This window comes from Sus scrofa, chromosome 2, assembly GCF_000003025.6.
Source record: "Sus scrofa isolate TJ Tabasco breed Duroc chromosome 2, Sscrofa11.1, whole genome shotgun sequence".
Classification (NCBI taxonomy): domain Eukaryota; kingdom Metazoa; phylum Chordata; class Mammalia; order Artiodactyla; family Suidae; genus Sus; species Sus scrofa.
The window spans coordinates 66,068,437-66,086,579 of record NC_010444.4 but is presented as its reverse complement, the minus strand read 5'-3'; the positions used below and the strand labels follow the sequence as shown (position 1 = coordinate 66,086,579).

Sequence of the window (18,143 nt, the reverse complement as noted above, 5' to 3'; positions counted from 1 at the left end):
TTTAACCCGCTGAGCAAGGCCAGGGACTGAACCCGCATCCTCATGGATTCTAGTCGGGTTCGTTAAGGGCTTAGCCACTAAGGGAACTCCCCAGAATTTTAATTTTGAATAATTATGTAAAGCTTTATTTAACATTTTAAATATTTACATTTCTATTTAAAACATTTATTTAAATTTGTATGTAACTATCATTTAAGATAGTTATGTAGAAAGCTTGAGTTCTATTGTATAGAGTTCCCTTGTGGTGCAATGTGTTAAGGATCCAGTGTTATCACTGCAGAGGCTTGGTTGCTCCTGTGACCCAGGTTCCATCCCTGCTGGGAACTTCCGCATGCCACAGTCACAGCCAAAACAAAAAAACAAAAGCCCAGATAAATTCTAGTGTAAATATTTACTTTATGCCTTTTAATTTTTTTTTTTTTAGCCTCACTTTCGGCATGTAGAATTTCCTGGGCCAGGGATTGAACATGTGGCACAGCAGTGACAATGCCAGATCCTTAGCCTGCTAGGCCACCAGGGAACTCCTAATTTAATTTTTTTGTATTTTAAAATGTTTAAAGTGATTGTGGTGCAGAAATTAAATACTGTTTTTTAAAATCTTATGGCCACACCTGAAGCATATGAAAATTCTTGGACCAGGGATTGAATTCATGCTACAGCTGTGGCAGCACCAGATCTGTTAAGTCACTGCTCCAGGTAGGGGATCGAACCCTCACCTCCACAGAGACCTGAGCTTCTGCAGTCGGATTTGTAATGCACTGTGCCACAGAAGGATCTCTTAATTTCTATTTTTAATTTCTTAATTTTTTTATTTTTTGCTTTTTAGGGCTGCACGCACGGCAGGCTAGGGGTATCAGAGCTACAGCTGCCGGCCTACACCACAGCCACAGCAACGTAGGATCTGAGCTGCATCTGTGACCTACACCACATCTCATGGCAACACCGGATCCTTAACCCACTGAGCAAGGCCAGGAATCAAACCCACATCTTCATTACCACTGAGCCACAACAGGACCTCCCAGAGTTTCTGTTTGGGATGATGAATAAGTTCTGGAGATGGACGGTGATGATGGTTGCACAACATTGTGAATGTGTTTAATACCACTGAACAGTACCCCGAGAGATGGTTAAAATAGTAAATTTTATGTTAGGTGTATATTTTATCACCCCCCAATTTTTTTTTTGCAGTTTGCTTAGTGAGCCAGGAAGCCTGGATAAGAGTTTCCATACTTCATGGCAGTACCATATATCTCATATATATTAATCTCAAGCTAGAAACAGTCCAGACCTGAGTCCATCTGCAGTAGAATGGATACCTAAAATTTGATGTTTCAGCTAACAGACTACCACACAGGAATCCATGAGCATTTGCCACTGTTTACAGCAATGTGGATAATTCTCATAGACACCTATGCAACAAAGGAAGCAGGCCCCAAATGATTCTTTTTCATAAAAGAATGCTTTTCAGGAGTCCACGTTGTGGCTCAATGGAAACGAACCCGACTAGTATCCATGAGGACACAGGTTCGATCCCTGACCTTGCTCAGTGGGTTAAAGATCCAGCATTGCTGTGAGCTGTGGTGTAGGTCGCAGATGTAGCTTGGATCCTGCGTTGCTGGGGCTGTGGTGTAAGCTGGCAGCTATAGCTCCGATTTGACCCCTAGCCTGGGAACCTTCATATGCCATGGGTACGACCCTAAAAAAAAAAAAAAGAAAAAAAAAAAGTTTTTCATTGTGTAAAGTTTACACAAATCATCCTTTTTATATAAAGTTGAAAATCCTGGTCATTATGAATGTGCACCTTAAGGGATAAAAGAGAAAGGAAAGGCAGGCAATGATTCTTCTGGAAGTCAGGATGGGATGCCTCTGATGGCAATGAGGAGACATCTGGGTTGTGGTCACATGGCAGGGGGTGGGGGTGGGGTGGGAGGGGTTTGCTTTGTAACAGGTCACTGAGCTGGGCATTCCCATTCTGTTTGCTTTTATCTAAGTGAATTATATTCAGTGTTAGTTTTGATCTGGGCTTCATGATGCCTGAGTTATAATTATTCTTTCAGTTGTATATAACCGTATATGTGTGGGTTGCATGCTTTCCTGTAGATTTATTATATTTCACAATTTTAAAAATGAAAATTCAAGCAACAAAAAGGATTACAGTGAGAACGAGAGAAGTCAATTTCTGGAGTTCCTGCTGTGGTGCTGTGGTGCAGTGGGTTAAGAATCCAACAGTAGCAGCTCAGGTCACTGCAGAGGTGCATGCATGTTCAATTCCCGGCCTGGCACATCAGGTTAAATGATCCCAAGTTGCCTCCACAGTTGCAGCATAGGTCACAGATGTGGATTGGATTCAGTCCCTGGCCTGGGAACTTCCATATACTGTGGGTGTGGATATAAAATTTTAAAACAATAATAATAGGAATTCCTATTGTGGCTCGGCAGAAACTAATCCGACTAGTATCCATGAGGATGCAGGTTCGATCCCTGGCCTCGCTCAGTGGGTTGGGGATCTTGCGTCAGTGTGAGCTGTGGTGTGGGTTGCAGACATAGCTCTGATCCCGAGTGGCTATGGTGTAGGCTGGCACCTGTAACTCTGATTTGACCCCTAGCCTAGGAACTTCCATATGCCGCAGGTATGGCCCTAAAAAGCAAAAATACATACATACATACATAAAATAATAGTAATGGGCCCCCATGACCCATAGTGTGAAAAACACAGCTACATAGTATGTACAATAAATCTACAGGGGGAATTCCCATTATGGCTTGTGGGGGTAACTAACCTGACTAGTATCCATGAGGATGTGGGTTCAATCCTTGGACTCAATCAGTGGGTTAAGGATCTGGTGTTGCAGTGAGCTGTGGTGTAGGTCAAAGACACAGCTTGGATCCCAAGTGGCTGTGGTGTAGGCTGGCAGCTGTAGCTCTGATTCGACCCCTAGCCTGAGAACCTCCATATGCTGCAGGAATGGCCCTAAAAATATAAAAAAGACCCAAAAAAAAAAAAAAAAAAAAAAAGAAGAATCTGACTGCAGCATCTCAGGTCACTGCAAAGGCCGAGGTTCAATCCATGGCCCAGGAACTTCCATATAGGCCATAAAAAAATATTATGGAGTTCTCACTGTGGCACAGTGGGTTAATGATCTGGCTTGTCTCTGTGGAGGTACCAGTTGGATTCTCAGCCCTGCGCAGTGGGTTAAGGCTCTGGCATTGCTGCAGCTACGGTTCAGATTTAATACCTGGCCTGGGAACTTCCATATGCCTCAGGTGTGGCCAAAAAAGAAAAAGGAAAAAAAAAAGAAGAAGCAGGAAGACATATTAGAAGGTAGGAGGGGCCACAAGGGGCCACATGGTCCCTGACCTACATTGGCTACAGGGCCTTTGCATTACTTTTGCTATAATCATGCCTAGAACTGTCTCCCAGGATCTAAGCAAGGTGGGCTCTTGCTTGTCATTCAGGTTTAACTCAACAGACACTCCCCCACCAATCCTTGGACATTTGAAGAGATAGGAAGTGAAACAGAGATGATGGCTCCTGACTTCAAATAGCTCACAACCGTGTGGGTGAAACACAGAAATAATTACAGTGGAAGTAAAGAGGAAAGAAAGTGCCTGGAGAAGTTCCCTGGTGGCCCAGTGGTTAAGGACCTGGCTGTGTCACTGCTGTGGCTCAGGTCTCTGCTGTGGTGTCATTTTGACCCCTGACCCAGAAACTTCCACATGTGCCTGGAATAGGGCTGGTAGGTGGCCAAGTTGGGGACATCTAAGCTGCAGTCTCTTACTAAATCAGGAAATTTGGGAGCCACTCTGAGTTTTAAGATAGGACCTCAGTTTGGAGATTAAAAGTTGGCACTCTGATGTCAAAGCAGCCTGGGTAGAATTTCAGCTGCTGGGGTTCTCTGTACCCATGTAGGTGCCAAATAGAGAGGGGGCTTCTAAGGGCAGGCCTTCAATTGAGGTAATGTTCACATAACATTAATTATTGTGGAGTTCCTGTTGTGACACAGTGGGAACGAATCCGACTAGGAACCATGAGGTTGTGGGTTTGATCCCTGGCCTTGCTCAGTAGGTTAAGGATCTGGCATTGCCGTGAGCTGTGGTGTAGGACGCAGACCCGGCTCAGATCTGATGTGGCTGTGGTGTAGGCCAGCAGCTGTAGCTCCAGTTGGACCCCTAGCCTGGGAACCTCCATGTTCCGTGGGTGTGACCCTAAAAAGCAAAAAAAAAGAAAAAAAAAATTTTTGAGCAGTGACCTACACCACAGCTGTGGCAACACCGTATCCTTAATCCACTGCACCAGGCTGGGGATTTAACCAGCAGTGCCACAGAGATAAGCTGGACCATTTAATTGGCTGTGCCACAGTGGAAACTCCTCTAATTTCATTCTTGGACATTTCCATGCTATCCATTAAGCAGACACTCTCTATTTCCCCCTCCCCCTAGCCCCTGGCAAGCATGGATTTACCCTCTGTCTCTACAGACTTGTCTATTCTGGACATTTCATGTAAACGGAATCATATTCTTTGTGACCATTTGTGTATACATTCTTTTTCTTGTCATGTTTTCAAGATTCACCCATACTGTAACACATACAGTATCCATAACAAGTCCCTCACAAATTCATATGTTAAAATGTCAACAGTACATATGTAAAGACACAGGAAGAAGATGGCTAGCTACAAGAGAGAGGCCTCAGAGGAAACCAACTGTAGTGACACATTGATCTTGAACTTCCAGCCTCCATAACTGTGAGCAAATAAATTTCTGTTAAGACCCCCCCAGTCTGTTGTACTTTGTTATAGGAGCCCTAGCGAATGAATACAGTACCTTATTCCTTTTTACAGCTGAATGATATTCCATTGCATGCGAATTTTTTTTTGTCAAACGGGAACTCTGTTTTTTTGTCTTTTTTTTTTGTTTTGTTTTTTGTTGTTGTTGTTGTTGCTATTTCTTGGGCCGCTCCGGCGGCATATGGAGGTTCCCAGGCTAGGGGTTGAATCGGAGCTGTAGCCACCGGCCTACGCCAGAGCCACAGCAACGCGGGATCCGAGCCGCGTCTGCAACCTACACCACAGCTCACGGCAACGCCAGATCGTTAACCCACTGAGCAGGGGCAGGGACCGAACCCGCAACCTCATGGTTCCTAGTCGGATTCGTTAACCACTGCGCCACGACGGGAACTCCGAACTCTGTTTTTGTTCGTTTGTTTGTTTGTTTGCCATTTCTTGGGCTGCTCCCGTGGCATATGGAGGCTCCCAGGCTAGGGGTCGAATCAGAGCTGTAGCTGCCAGCCTACTCCAGAGCCACAGCAACTCAGGATCCGAGCTGTGTCTGCAACCTACACCACAGCTCATGGCAATGCCAAATCCCTAACCCACTGAGCAAGGCCAGGGATTGAACCCACAACCTCATTGTTCCTAGTCAGATTCATTAACCACTGAGCCACGACAGGAACTCCTTATTTTTTATTTTTATTTTTTTGCTTTTTTAGGACTGCACCTATGGCATGTGGAGATTCCCAGGCTAGGCATCAAATTGGAGCTACAGCTGCCAGCCACAGCCATGGCCACAGCAACACAGGATCCAAGCCGCATCTGCAACCTACACTGCAGCTCACCCTTAACCCACTGAACAAGGCCAGGGATCAAACCTGCATCCTCATGGATACTGGTTGAGTTTGTAACCTACTGAGCCACAGGGGGAACTCCCCTGAGGTGCTTTTTTAAAACCCGCATGTCTGGGTCACATCCCCAGAGATTCCAGTGAAGTAATTGATTAGCACTGATTCCTCACTTACAAGTGACTCTAATATGAAGCCAGGAATGTGAACCACTGAAAAGGAGCAAACTCCCAGATAGAGTAAGTGCAAAAAGCCAGGTGCAAAAGGTCATGTTATACAATATTCTTTGCAGGATTTTTTGTTATGGTTAAAATTGGGATAATGGAGAAATAAACCTGGGGGTAGACACGTGCCATGGAATACTCTTCAGCTACGAAAAGGAAGGAACGTGAAGGGGGGGACAGATAAAAGTTAAAAGAATATATACTTCCTGATACCATGTATGTTGTTTAAAAGAAAACAATTTGGAGTTCCCGTCGTGGCGCAGTGGTTAACGAATCCGACTAGGAACCATGAGGTTGCGGGTTCAATCCCTGCCCTTGCTCAGTGGGTTAATGATCCGGCGTTGCCGTGAGCTGTGGTGTAGGTTGCAGACGCGGCTCAGATCCCGCGTTGCTGTGGCTCTGGAGTAGGCTGGCAGCTACAGCTCTGATTCGACCTAGCCTGGGAACCTCCATATGCCGCGGGAGCGGCCCAAGAAATAGCAACAACAACAACAACAACAAAAGACAAAAAGAAAAAAAAAAGAAAACAATTTTATGTATCTTTTCTGAATGGACACATATATAGTAAAACAATGAATACAGGTGTGGAGATTATTAATGGTAAATTCAGGAATTAGGGACAAGTATAGAGCCAGTTTCCCTCATATCTATAATATTTTACTTTTATTTATTTATTTATTCATGTTTTGGGGGGCCACCCCTGAGGCATACGCTTTTTTTTTTTTTTTTTAGGGCTACACTCGTGACATATGGAGGTTCCCAGGCTAGGGATTGAATTGCAAAATTCTTAACACACTGAGCGAGGCCAGGGATTGAATCCGAAACCTCATGGTTACTAGTGGATTCGTTTCCACTCTGCCACAATGGGACTCCCATGAGGCATGTGGAAATTCTCAGGCTAGAGGTCAAATCGGAACTGCAGCTGATGGCCTACACACAGCAACAGCAACGCAGGATTCTTTAATCCACTGAGCAAGGCCATGTATTGAACCTACGTCCTCATGGATACTAGTCAGATTCTTAACCTGCTGATCCACAGTGGGAACTCCTGTAATCTTTTACTTCTTAATTGGGATAATGAGTACAGGGATGTTTGTTATGTTTTTATCTATTATATATGTTTATCTATATAACCTATATATTACTATATCTTTACATATATTATACATTTTATCTATACTTATTTTTTTTTGTTTTTTTTTTTTGTTTTTTTTTTTGTCTTTTTGCTATTTCTTTGGGCCGCTCCCGCGGCATATGGAGGTTCCCAGGCTAGGGGTCTAATCAGAGCTGTAGCCACTGGCCTACGCCAGAGCCACAGCAACTCGGGATCCAAGCCGCGTCTGCAACCTACACCACAGCTCACGGCAACGCCAGATCGTTAACCCACTGAGCAAAGGCAGGGACCAAACCCGCAATCTCATGGTTCCTAGTCAGATTCGTTAACCACTGCGCTACGACGGGAACTCCTATACTTATTTGAATGCCCAGGAAACACTTCACATAAAAAGCAAGGGGCCGGGAGTTCCCTGGTGGTGCAGTGAGTTAAGGATATGGCATTGTTACTGCTGTGGGGTGGGTTCCATCTATGGCCTAGCAACTTCCACATGCCGAGGGTGTGGCAAAAAAAAAAAAAAAAGCGAGAGGTAGAACAAACAAATGTACAAAAGAATATGGTATAGATTGGTTTGTTTTGTGTTTTTGTTTATCTTGTATTTATTTATGTATTTACTTTCTAGGGCCGCACCTGTGGCATATGGAATTTCCCAGGCTAGGGGTCCAATCACAGCTGTAGCCGCCAGACTACACCACAGCCACAGCAACGTACGAGCTGCATCTGCGACCTACACCACAGCTGACCACAACACCAGGCCTTTAATTCACTGATCGAGGCCAGGGATGAAACCTGCATCCTCGTGGATACTAGTTGGATTCATTACCATTGAGCCATAATGGGAAGTCCTTATTTATTTATTTTCAGCCATGCCCCTAGCATGCAGAAGTTCCTGGGCCAGGGATCAAACCTCCACCACAGCAGTGACAACATGGGATCCTTAACTGGTAGGCCACCAGGGAACTCCTTAAGTTTTTGTTTTTTGCTTTTTTTTGCACTGAAGTTTTTTTTTAGGGCCGCACCTTCAGCATATGGAAGTTTTCAGGGTAGGGGTTAAATTGGAGCTGCAGCTGCCAGCCTACACCCCAGCCACAGCAATGCCATATTTGAGCCACGTCTGTGACCTACACTGCAGCTCACAGCAATGCCCAATCATTAACCCACTAAACGGAGGTGGGGGGGGGCAGGGATCGAACTTGCATCCTCATGGATATTAATCAGGTTCCTCTTTTTTTTTTTTTGCTTTTTAGGGCCACACCTGTGGCATATGGAGTTTCCCAGGCTAGGGGTCAAATTCCAGCTACAGCTGCCGGCCTACCCCATAGCCACAGGAATATGTGATCCAAGCTGTGTCTTTCATCTACACCATGGCAACGCCTGATCCTTAACCCACTGAGCAGGGCCAGGGATTGAACCCAAGTCCTCATGGATACCAGTTGGATTCGTTTTTGCTGTGCCACAAAGGGAACTCCTGCACTGAGTTTTTAAACTCTAAAGTGACCCCCCCCCATTTTATCTGCCTATTTACATGCCTTGCCCCAATAAGAAAATCCTGCCAATCTTTTTTTTTTTTTTTGTCTTTTTGCTATTTCTTGGGCTACTCCTGCGGCATATGGAGGGTCCCAGGCTAGGGGTCGAATCGGAGCTGTAGCCACCGGCCTACGCCAGAGCCACAGCAACGCGGGATCCGAGCCGCGTCTGCAACCTACACCACAGCTCACGGCAACACCGGATCGTTAACCCACTGAGCAAGTGCAGGGACCGAACCCTCAACCTCGTGGTTCCTAGTCGGATTCGTTAACCACTGCGCCACGACGGGAACTCCGTGCCAATCTTTTCAATGTGCAGATACAATTAAACTGTACCTGTAAATTCTTATCCCCCTTCCCTAAAAGGACAGCACCCTGTTGTGAAATTTTTTTTTTTTTTTGTCTTTTTGTCTTTTTGCTGTTGTTGTTGTTGTTGCTATTTCTTGGGCCGCTCCTGCGGCATATGGAGGGTCCCAGGCTAGGGGTCGAATCGGAGCTGTAGCCACCAGCCTACGCCAGAGCCACAGCAACGCGGGATCCGAGCCGCGTCTGCAGCCTACACCACAGCTCACGGCAACGCCGGATCGTTAACCCACTGAGCAACCTCATGGTTCCTAGTCGGATTCGTTAACCACTGTGCCACGATGGGAACTCCCTGTTGTGAAATTTTTTAACTTCGTTTTTCTTAGATACCTTACCTTGTTGAAACTTAAAGAGTGTCGCAGCCCTCTGCACAACTGTGTAGGATTGTGGGATTTTGCCTGGTGAGTCTGGAGAATCGCGAAGAGGTCTGTGTGGCTGGACGGAGTGAGAAAATGGAGAGAGAGTGGGGTGAGATGAGGGTGGGGAGGTGATGGGAGCAGACAGAGCAAGGCCTGGCAGGCTTCCTTGAGGACTTTGGCTGCTAACCCTAATGAAGTGGGAGCCCTGGAACGTTCTGGGCACAGGAGTGGTGTGCTGGGGCTCTGGGTGCTGTGGAGAAAACAGACTTGGTAAGGGAGAGGAGGAGGCAGGAGGTGGGGTACCAGGGTGGAGGGACTGAACTAGTTCAGGTGGGAGATAATGGGGACCATGTCCAGATGAGGGACCGAGGAGGGAATGAGAAGCTGGCGGGTTCTGGGTAGATTCTTCTTCTTTTTTTTTTTTGTCTTTTTTTTAGGGACGCACCTGGGGCATATGGAGGTTCCCAGGCTAGGGGTCTAATCGGAGCCCGTTGCTTCCGGCCTACACCACAGCCATAGCAATGCCAGATCCGAGCTGCGTCTGCGACCTACACACACCGCAGCTTACAACAACGCTGGATCCTTAACCCACTGAACGGGGCCAGGGATCGAACCCGCAACCTCATAGTTCCTAGTCGGATTCGTTTCCGCTGTGCCACAATGGGAACTCCTGTTCTGGGTAGATTCTAAAGTGGATAGGACTTGCTGTCATGTGAAATTGGGGAGGGAGGTGGGGTCAGAGAAAGAGAAAGGTAAAAGATGCTCCAAAATTTGGTGCCTTAGCACCTGGCAGGACGGAGCTGCCGTTAGTTGGGTTTAGAGGACAGCGGAAGGGCAGCTAGGGGACGCTCAGGGTCGGATGTAGCAGGTGAGTGGAAGGCCCCCCCGGGCACCTGCAGGTGCGGTGTCCGGGAAGAAGGCGTCCTGCGCAAGGCCGCCGTGCAGTACCGAGAGTCGCCGCCAGAGGGCAGGCGCGCACCATAGCACCGGCAGCTGGGCTTGGGCAGGAGCGGGAAGCACGCACCCTGCGGCTTCTCTTTGCTTTACAGACAGCAGCTACTTACCTGGGTGGTACATGGGGTCCTCGGAGGTGCCAGATCTTGGCTCGAAATCCCCCCGTCGCTCCCCAGGCGGCTCCAGGGCTCCAAAACCTGGGACATGGGCTTGTTTTTTTTTGTTTTTGTTTTTGTTTTTTGCTTTCAACACTCCAACCACCACTCCCCACTAGGCTGTTTCCACCGCACCTAGGGTCTTTGCAAAAATGTTACCTCTGGAGTTTCCGTCGTGGCTCATAGGAAATGAATCTAACTAGTATCCGTGAGAACACGAGTTTGAGCCCTGGCCTCGCTGGTTAAGGATCCAGCGTTGCCGTGAGCTGTGGTAGGTCCTAGACGCAGCTCGGATCCTGAGTTGCTGTGGCTGTGGTGTAGGCCAGCAGCTACAGCTTGGATTCGACCCCTAGCCTGGGAACATCCATATGCCGCGGGTGTGGCCCTAAAAAGACAAAAAAAAAAAAAAAAGTCACCTCATGAGAAGGCCTTCCCTGACAACCCTGGTGGCAGAAGCCCCCGCTCCCACCCCTCTAAGGCACATCCCATTTTAGTATCTTCCAAACACTTAAGGTTCTGTAATCATCTTATTTTTATTTTTATTTTTATTTTTTTTTTTTGTCTTTTTGTCTTTAGTTGTTGTTGTTCTTGTTGTTGCTATTTCTTGGGCCGCTCCCTCGGCATATGGAGGTTCCCAGGCTAGGGGTTGAATCGGAGCTGTAGCCACCGGCCTACGCCAGAGGCACAGCAACGCAGGATCCGAGCCGCGTCTGCAACCTACACCACAGCTCACGGCAACGCCGGATCGTTAACCCACTGAGCAAGGGCAGGGACCGAACCCGCAACCTCATGGTTCCTAGTCAGATTCGTTAACCACTGCGCCACGACGGGAACTCCTGTAATCATCTTATTTATCTTGTGTTGTCTGTTTTCTGCACTACAGTGTAAAATCCGTGGCATCAAGGACCCATTTTCCATGCTGTCCTCCTGTACCTCCAGGGCTCAGAATTATGCCTGGCCTCTAATGCATGCTAAAGAAAAAAAAAAGTAGGAGTTCCCTGGTGGCCTAGCAGGTTAAGGATCCTTTATTGTCATTGCCTTGGCACAAGTTAGATCCCTGGCCCTAGGAATTTCCAAATGCCTTGGGCATAGCCAAAAAAAAAAAAAAAAAAGAATGAAAGAAAAAAAAAGGAGGAGTTCCCGCTGTAGCACAGTGGAAACGAATCCGACTAGGAACCATGAGGCTGTGGGTTCTATCCCTGGCCTTGCTCAGTGGGTTAAGGATCCATCATTGCTGTGACCTGTGGTGTGGGTTACAGACACGGCTCTGATCTGCCATGGCTGTGGCTGTGATGTAGGCCAGCAGCAACAGCTCCAATCAGACCCCTAGCCTGGGAACCTCCATATGCCACGGATGTAGCCCTAAAAGGACAAAAAAAAAAAAAGAAAGAAAAAGAAAAGGAGAGGAGTTCCTGTCATGGCTCAGCAGTTAATGAACCCAACTAGTAACCATGAGGTTACAAGTTCAATCCCTGGCCTCACTCAGTGGGTTAAGGATCCAGCATTGCCATGAGCTGTGGTCCCAGACACAGCTCGGATCCCATGTTGCTGTGGCTGTGGTGTAGGCCAGTGGCTACAGCTCTGATGGGACCACCAGCCTGGAACCTCTTTATGCTGTGGGTGCAGCCCTAAGAAGATCGAAAAAAAAGAAAAAAAAAAAAGAAAGAAAAGGAGAAAAAAACAACAGGGGAGTTCCTGTTGCAGCTCGGTGGATTAATAACCTGACTAGTATCCATGAAGATGCAGGTTCAATCCCTGGCCCCGCTAAGTGGTTTAAGGATCCAGTATTGCAATGAGCTGGGGCATCATAGGTTGCAGATTTGGCTCAGATCTGGCATTGCTATGGCTATGATGTATGCTGGAAGCTGCAGCTCCAATTTGACCTTTAGCCTGGGAACTTCCACATGCCTCAGGTGCAGCCCTAAAATGAAAAACAAAAAAACCCAGAAAACCCACAACAGCAATATAGTGTTAACCATGGCTTACTCCTGGTGCTACTGAGTGAACTTCTGTCTAAGGCTCTTTACATAGATTCTCTCCAGTCTTCAGAACAATCCTACCAAGTAAGGACTGTTGCTCTGCCCATATTACAGAAGAGGAAGGTTGAGGCCGTAAACTCACAGGCCCAGCTCCCAGATCCCCTTGCCAGGCTAGGGAGAGGGGTGGGAACCCAGCAGGTTTACTCTCTTCCCCACTGTGGATTTGTAGAAGTGCCTCCCAGGCTGCCCAGGTAGGGGGCAAGCCATTAAAAGTGGAACTAGAGGAGTTCCCTTTGTGGCTCAGTGAAAACGAACTTGATAGTATCTATGAGGATTCAGGTTCAATCCCTGGCCTTGCTCAGTGGGTTAAGGATCCGGCGCTGCCTAGAGCATCGCGGTGTAGTTCACAGATGGGGCTTGGATCCCATGTTGCTGTGGCTGTGGCATAGGCCAGTGGCTGTGGTTCCGATTCGACCCCTAGCCTGGGAACTTCCATATGCTGCAGGTGCAGCCCTAAAAAGACAAAAAAAAAAAAAAAAAAAAATTGATCTAGAGGGGAGTTCCCCCTGTGGCACAACTGGATTGGTTGTGTCTCTGCAGCACAGGTTCGAACCCAGCTGGCACAGTGGGTTAAAGGATCCTGCATTGCCTTAGCTGTGGCTGTGGCATAAGTTGCAACTGTGGCTCAGATCTGATCCCTGGCTTGGGAATGCCACATGCCAAGGGGTAGCCAAAAAAAAAAAAACAACAACACAAAAAACAAACAAACAAACAAAAACAAACAAAAAAAAGTGGATATAGAGGGCCCAGATTCCAATTGTCAGACAGCAGGGTCTGTCTGATGCCCAGGACCCTGAGCCTAGTCCCAAACAGACAGATGATCCTCAGCCAGCTGAGTCTGCTCAGTGGGGTCTGGCTGCCCACAAGCTCAGGGAGGCCTGGACGGTGGGTACCCCCACCTCAGCCCCGGGCTGCTGCCAGTCAGATCCAGGCTCCAGGTCAAGGGTCCCCAGCTTTCCCAGTGCCATCCTTTGTCCTCTGTCCTTGGCAGCTGGAAGGTCTTCTTGGGCCTCCCGAAAACTGGGCATCTGAGGATAGGCGGGCTGCAGCGTGGGCAGGACGTGGCTGTCACTGTGTCTCTGCCACTAGACCCATGAGGAGTGGCCTAGGAAATGTGCAAAGCTGTGCCCTTCACTCAAGTAAGTGTATGGGTAGGGGAAGGCAAGGGCTGGGTTTCAGTGTTGACAGAGCCCAGGCTGTAGCACCAGACAGATTTGGGATCAGCCCTGCATCCTTCACCTAAAGGTCTTTGATCTTCAGTTTTGTCCCTTCAAAAATGGGGTGTAAGCCTCTCCCACTTGAGCCAGTGAAGTTGCCTCCATCTTGGTCTCCCAGCTTCTGCTATGGCCACACTGTCCCTTGAATCTATTTTTCCATTTAGTGGCGAGAGGTCATCTGTGAACACCTGGGGGTCATCACATCCCTCCTCTGCTCAGAACACTCCATGGTTCCCGTTTCACTCAGAGCAAACATCTGAGTCCTTCTGGTTACACATAAGGCCCTGCACGACCTGCCCATCACTTCCTGTTCTCACCTCCTCCCACTCTCCCCCTCGCCCACTTTGCTCCTGCCACACCAGCCACTTTGCTTTTCTCCACACACACCAATATTATGTCAACCTCAGGGCCTTTGCACTGGCTGTTCCCTTTGCCTCCAACTCTCCTCACACCTGAAATTCTATGGCTCCTTCTCTTACCTCCTTCAGGTTTCTACTCAAATGTTTTTATTTTATCTATTTTTTTAATTTACTTTTTGGCATGTAGAAGTTCCTGGGCCAGGGATTGAACCCTCACCACAACAGTGACCTGAGCTACTGCGGTGACAAAGCTGGTTGATTAACTCACTGAGCCACAGAGGAACTCTTCAAACGTTGTTCTTAAATGTTTCCCACTTTCTGCTTTATTTCTCATGGTGGTTCACATCATCACCCAACAAATGGCACTGATTTTGTAGCTGCATTTATCATGTCTCCCTTGCTAGAATGTTTGCTCCACCAGGGCAAGGGTTTTTATGCCTTGTTCACTTCTGTATCCCTATTCCTGCTCTAGAGCAGAGCCAGGCACACTGTGAGCTCTCAGCAAGTATTTGTTGAATGAATGAATGAATGAGTAATAGTAGTATTTGCCTCCTAAGGGCTGTTGGGCAGCCTGAATGAGAGGGGTAAGGGGAGCTCTCACAGCTACCTTCAGCTGGTGCTCTATAAAGGTTTTGGTAATTCACAGCATGTGTTGTTTATGGCTCAGGCTTTGGAGCTAGGCATACCTCAGTTCAAATTCTGCCTTACTCCCTCCCTCCCTCTCTTTCTCCCTTCCTTCCTTCCTTTCTTTCTGTCTTTCTATCTTTCTTCTTTTTCTGGCTGTACCTGCAGCATATGGAAGTTCCCAGGCCAGGGATCAAATAGGAGCTGCAGCTGCCAGCGTGTGCCACAGCCACGGCAACACTGAGCCTCATCTGTGAAGACTGCAGGTTGCAGCAACACTGGATATTTAACCTACTGAGCAAGGCCAAGGATCGAGCCCTCATCCTCTTGGACACTATGTCTGGTTCTTATCCCAATGAGCCACAGAGGGAACTCCTAGCTGCTGATTTCTATGTTTAAATGGTTTTCCTTCTCAATGGCTCAATTTCCACTTTTGCAAAAAGGAGCTAATAAGAGTTGACAACACGAGCAAAGTGTTTGGGACTACACTTAGTGGAGTCAGTTCCCAAGACCCCTTGGCTTGTTATCCATTCAGCAAAACTTCACTGAATCTGGGCAACTGGTGGTGATTGCACAGCCCAGGACCAGCTGCTTCAGTTGCCCCATATGGCCATGAACACCACATCCTGCAAAGGGGACCCTGGTCTAGGATCCAGTTATATACCTTCTCTCAGAACTGCAACTGTCCTAGAGGGACACAAGGATGCTCTAAGGGCTAGCAGTCCCCTCACAGCTGTGTGGCTGTCCTGTGGCATATGGAGTTCCTGGGCCAGGGATCAGTTATGAGCTGTAGTTTTGACCTACACTGCAGCTGCGGCAGTGCCAGATCCTTTAACCCACTGTGCCAAGCTGGGGATCGAAGCTGCGTCCTGGTGCTGCAGAGTCGCAGCTGATCCCAGTGCGCCACAGCCCGCACATTTCCTGACTCCTCAAGGGACTTCTTTGGGTCTCAGTTTCCTCATCTGTAATGATGGCTCCAGCCTGGCAGCATTGTGGGAAGGAAGGAGTATGTATCATGGGCTCAGCAGGGCTTGGTAAGTGATAGCTTTTGTTTATTTTTTTAATTTTTAATTTTTTTTGCGATATCAGGGATTGAACCCGCAACCTCATGGTTCCTAGTTGGGTTTGTTAACCACTGAGCCACAGTGGGAACTCCAGTGTTAGCTTTTGTTATGATGCACCTCCTGGGGTTATAGCCTTAAACAAAATGTAGAAAGTCCCTATCTTCAGGTACTGGATATTCTGGGTGAGAGAGGAATGTTAACAATCCTCCTACCCCTGCACCTTGCTCCTGCCTCCTAGAGACAGGACAATAAATTGCTGTGTGCCTGTGAAGAAAGAGATGAGGGTGCTGGGAGACAGACTACCGGGAAGGTGAAGTTTGTCTTGGGGGTGCTTCCGAGGAAGGAAGGATGTATTGGAATGAGCTCTGGGGAGGGTGGATGAAGAGTGATCCAGGGGAGGGCACAGCAGGGGCAGCATCCTAGGGAAGACATAAATTGGGCACATTGAAGGAACCGTGAGGAGGCCAGGATGCCTGGGACAGTGAGAGAGGGGAAGGGAGGGAGATGTGGAGGCTGGAGGCGTCAGAGGGGAGGAAGGGGTGCAGGGTTTAAACAGAGAAGGGCCAGAATTCCCACAGTGGCTCAGTGGTAACAAACCTGACTATTAATGATGAAGATAAGTGTTCGATCCCTGGCCTCGCTAAGTGGGTTAAAGATATGGCATTGCCATGAACTGCAGTGTAGGTCCCAGGTGTGGCTCTGTTCCTGGGCTGCTGTGGCTGTGGCCGTGCTGTAGGCTGGCTGCTATAGCTCTGATTTGACCCCTAGCCTGGGAACTTCCATATGCTGTGGGTGCGGCCCTAAAAAGAAAAAAAAAAAAAAAAACCTGAAAAACAGAGAAGAGCCATGATCAGAGCAAGTTGATACATCCGTTTAGTTGCAGGGGTTCATATGAAGAACTGTCATTAAGTGAGTACCGACTGTGTGCCCGGCAATGAGCTAATGGTTTTCTGTTTAATCCTCCCCTGGGAACCGGTAAAACCACCCTTCCTGCTGTCCCCTACTCCTAGAGGTGTCAGCAGCTTCCTAGAAGTGCCAGTCCCCAGGGCATCATATCATTGTCTCTTGCTTAGGAAAAGCAGCCCTGCCTTGTATTAATCCTCTAGTAGTGGTTTTCTCTCTTTTTTTTTCCTTTTAGGGCGGCACCTGCAGCATACGGAAATTCCTGGGCTAGGGGTCAAATCAGAGCCGCAGATGTAGGCCTATGCCATAGCCATGGCCACACTGGACCGGAGCCGCATCTGCAATCTACACTGCAGCTTGCAGCAACGCTGGATCCTTAAGCCCCGAGTAAGGCCAGGGATTGAATCCGAATCCTCGCAGATATTTTGTGGGCTTCTTAATCTGCTGGGTCACAATGGGAACTCTGGTTTTCTTTCTTTCTTTCTTTTTTTTTTCACCTGGTTGAACTTTGTTAATTTCATAATTGAGGAAACTGAGGTTCAGAGATGTTGAATAATTTGCTCTACACACAGCCAGCAGATGGCAGAGTCAGGATTCGAGTCCAGGCATCCATGCCTGTCAAGGTACAATGGAATCTCTGGCTCCAGACTCCACTGCCAGAGACTCCACTCATCTCTGTGTCTCTGCCCTCAGATGCTCTCCTAGGTTGCATGGCTGTCCACCTCTGCAAACTTCTCTACTTTGGCCACGGCTCCTTCTACATCCCCAGCTCAGACCGTGAGCAGCTCATCCTCTGCAAGAGCTGTGTGTCCACTTGCAAGCATTGGGCAACTGTGGTCCTCTGGTGTCGGGCAGTCAGCCTAGCCTCCCGTCAGTGGGTGAAGATGTCCACTGTGCTGATTGAGGGGTGTCAGTGCAGCCCAAAGGCATGAGCTGAGCATCATGGGTAAATACATAGATGCACGCACCTGGAAGAGATGGGGGAAGTCAGGCCGACCTGGACCACGCACACTGGGTCAAGAGACCAGGATTGCAAGGACTGCCAGACAGATTGCCAGTGTCCTCACCCTGCTCCCAGGGACACCAGGCACAGCCCCAGCCCTGGGGGAGGGTGCTCTCATAGTCTGAGCACACTTATTGAGCACACACTCTTTGCCAGGCCCTGCTCTGAGTGGTTGCACTTACTAACTTGTGTCATCCTCAAAGCAGCTCCATGACACAGAGGTTTGTATCATCCCATTTTATGGAAAAGGAAACTGAGGCCCCAAGAAGTGAAGTCACCCACTCAGAGTCACACCACTGTATGTGGCAGAGCCAGCATTCCAACTCAAGCCATGGTGGTTCCTGCTTTTCTTTTTTTTTTTTTTGCAGGGCCAACCTGCAGCATATGGAAGTTCCCAGGCTAGGGTTTGAATCTGAGCTGCAGCTGCCGGCCTCTGCCACAGCCACAGCCACAGCAACAGTAGATCCCAGCCTGTCTGTGACCTCTGCCATGGCTCATGGCAACGCTGGATCCTTAACCCACTGAGCAAGGCCTGGGTTTGAACCTACATCCTCATGGACACTAGTTGGGTTTTTTTGGGTTTTTTTTTTTTGGCATGGCAAAGAAAAGTTCTGTTTTTGAA

At 48.0% G+C, this 18,143-nt stretch overlaps 1 protein-coding gene across 1 annotated transcript; it reads left to right on the top strand.

Annotated features, from left to right (window-relative positions):
• DAND5 (DAN domain BMP antagonist family member 5) lies at positions 13,043 to 17,858 on the top strand. The gene is given in 3 exon segments (XM_021085117.1): positions 13,043 to 13,324; positions 13,326 to 13,446; positions 17,056 to 17,858. Coding segments are annotated over 3 exon segments (708 nt in total). The 5' UTR covers positions 13,043 to 13,132; the 3' UTR covers positions 17,451 to 17,858.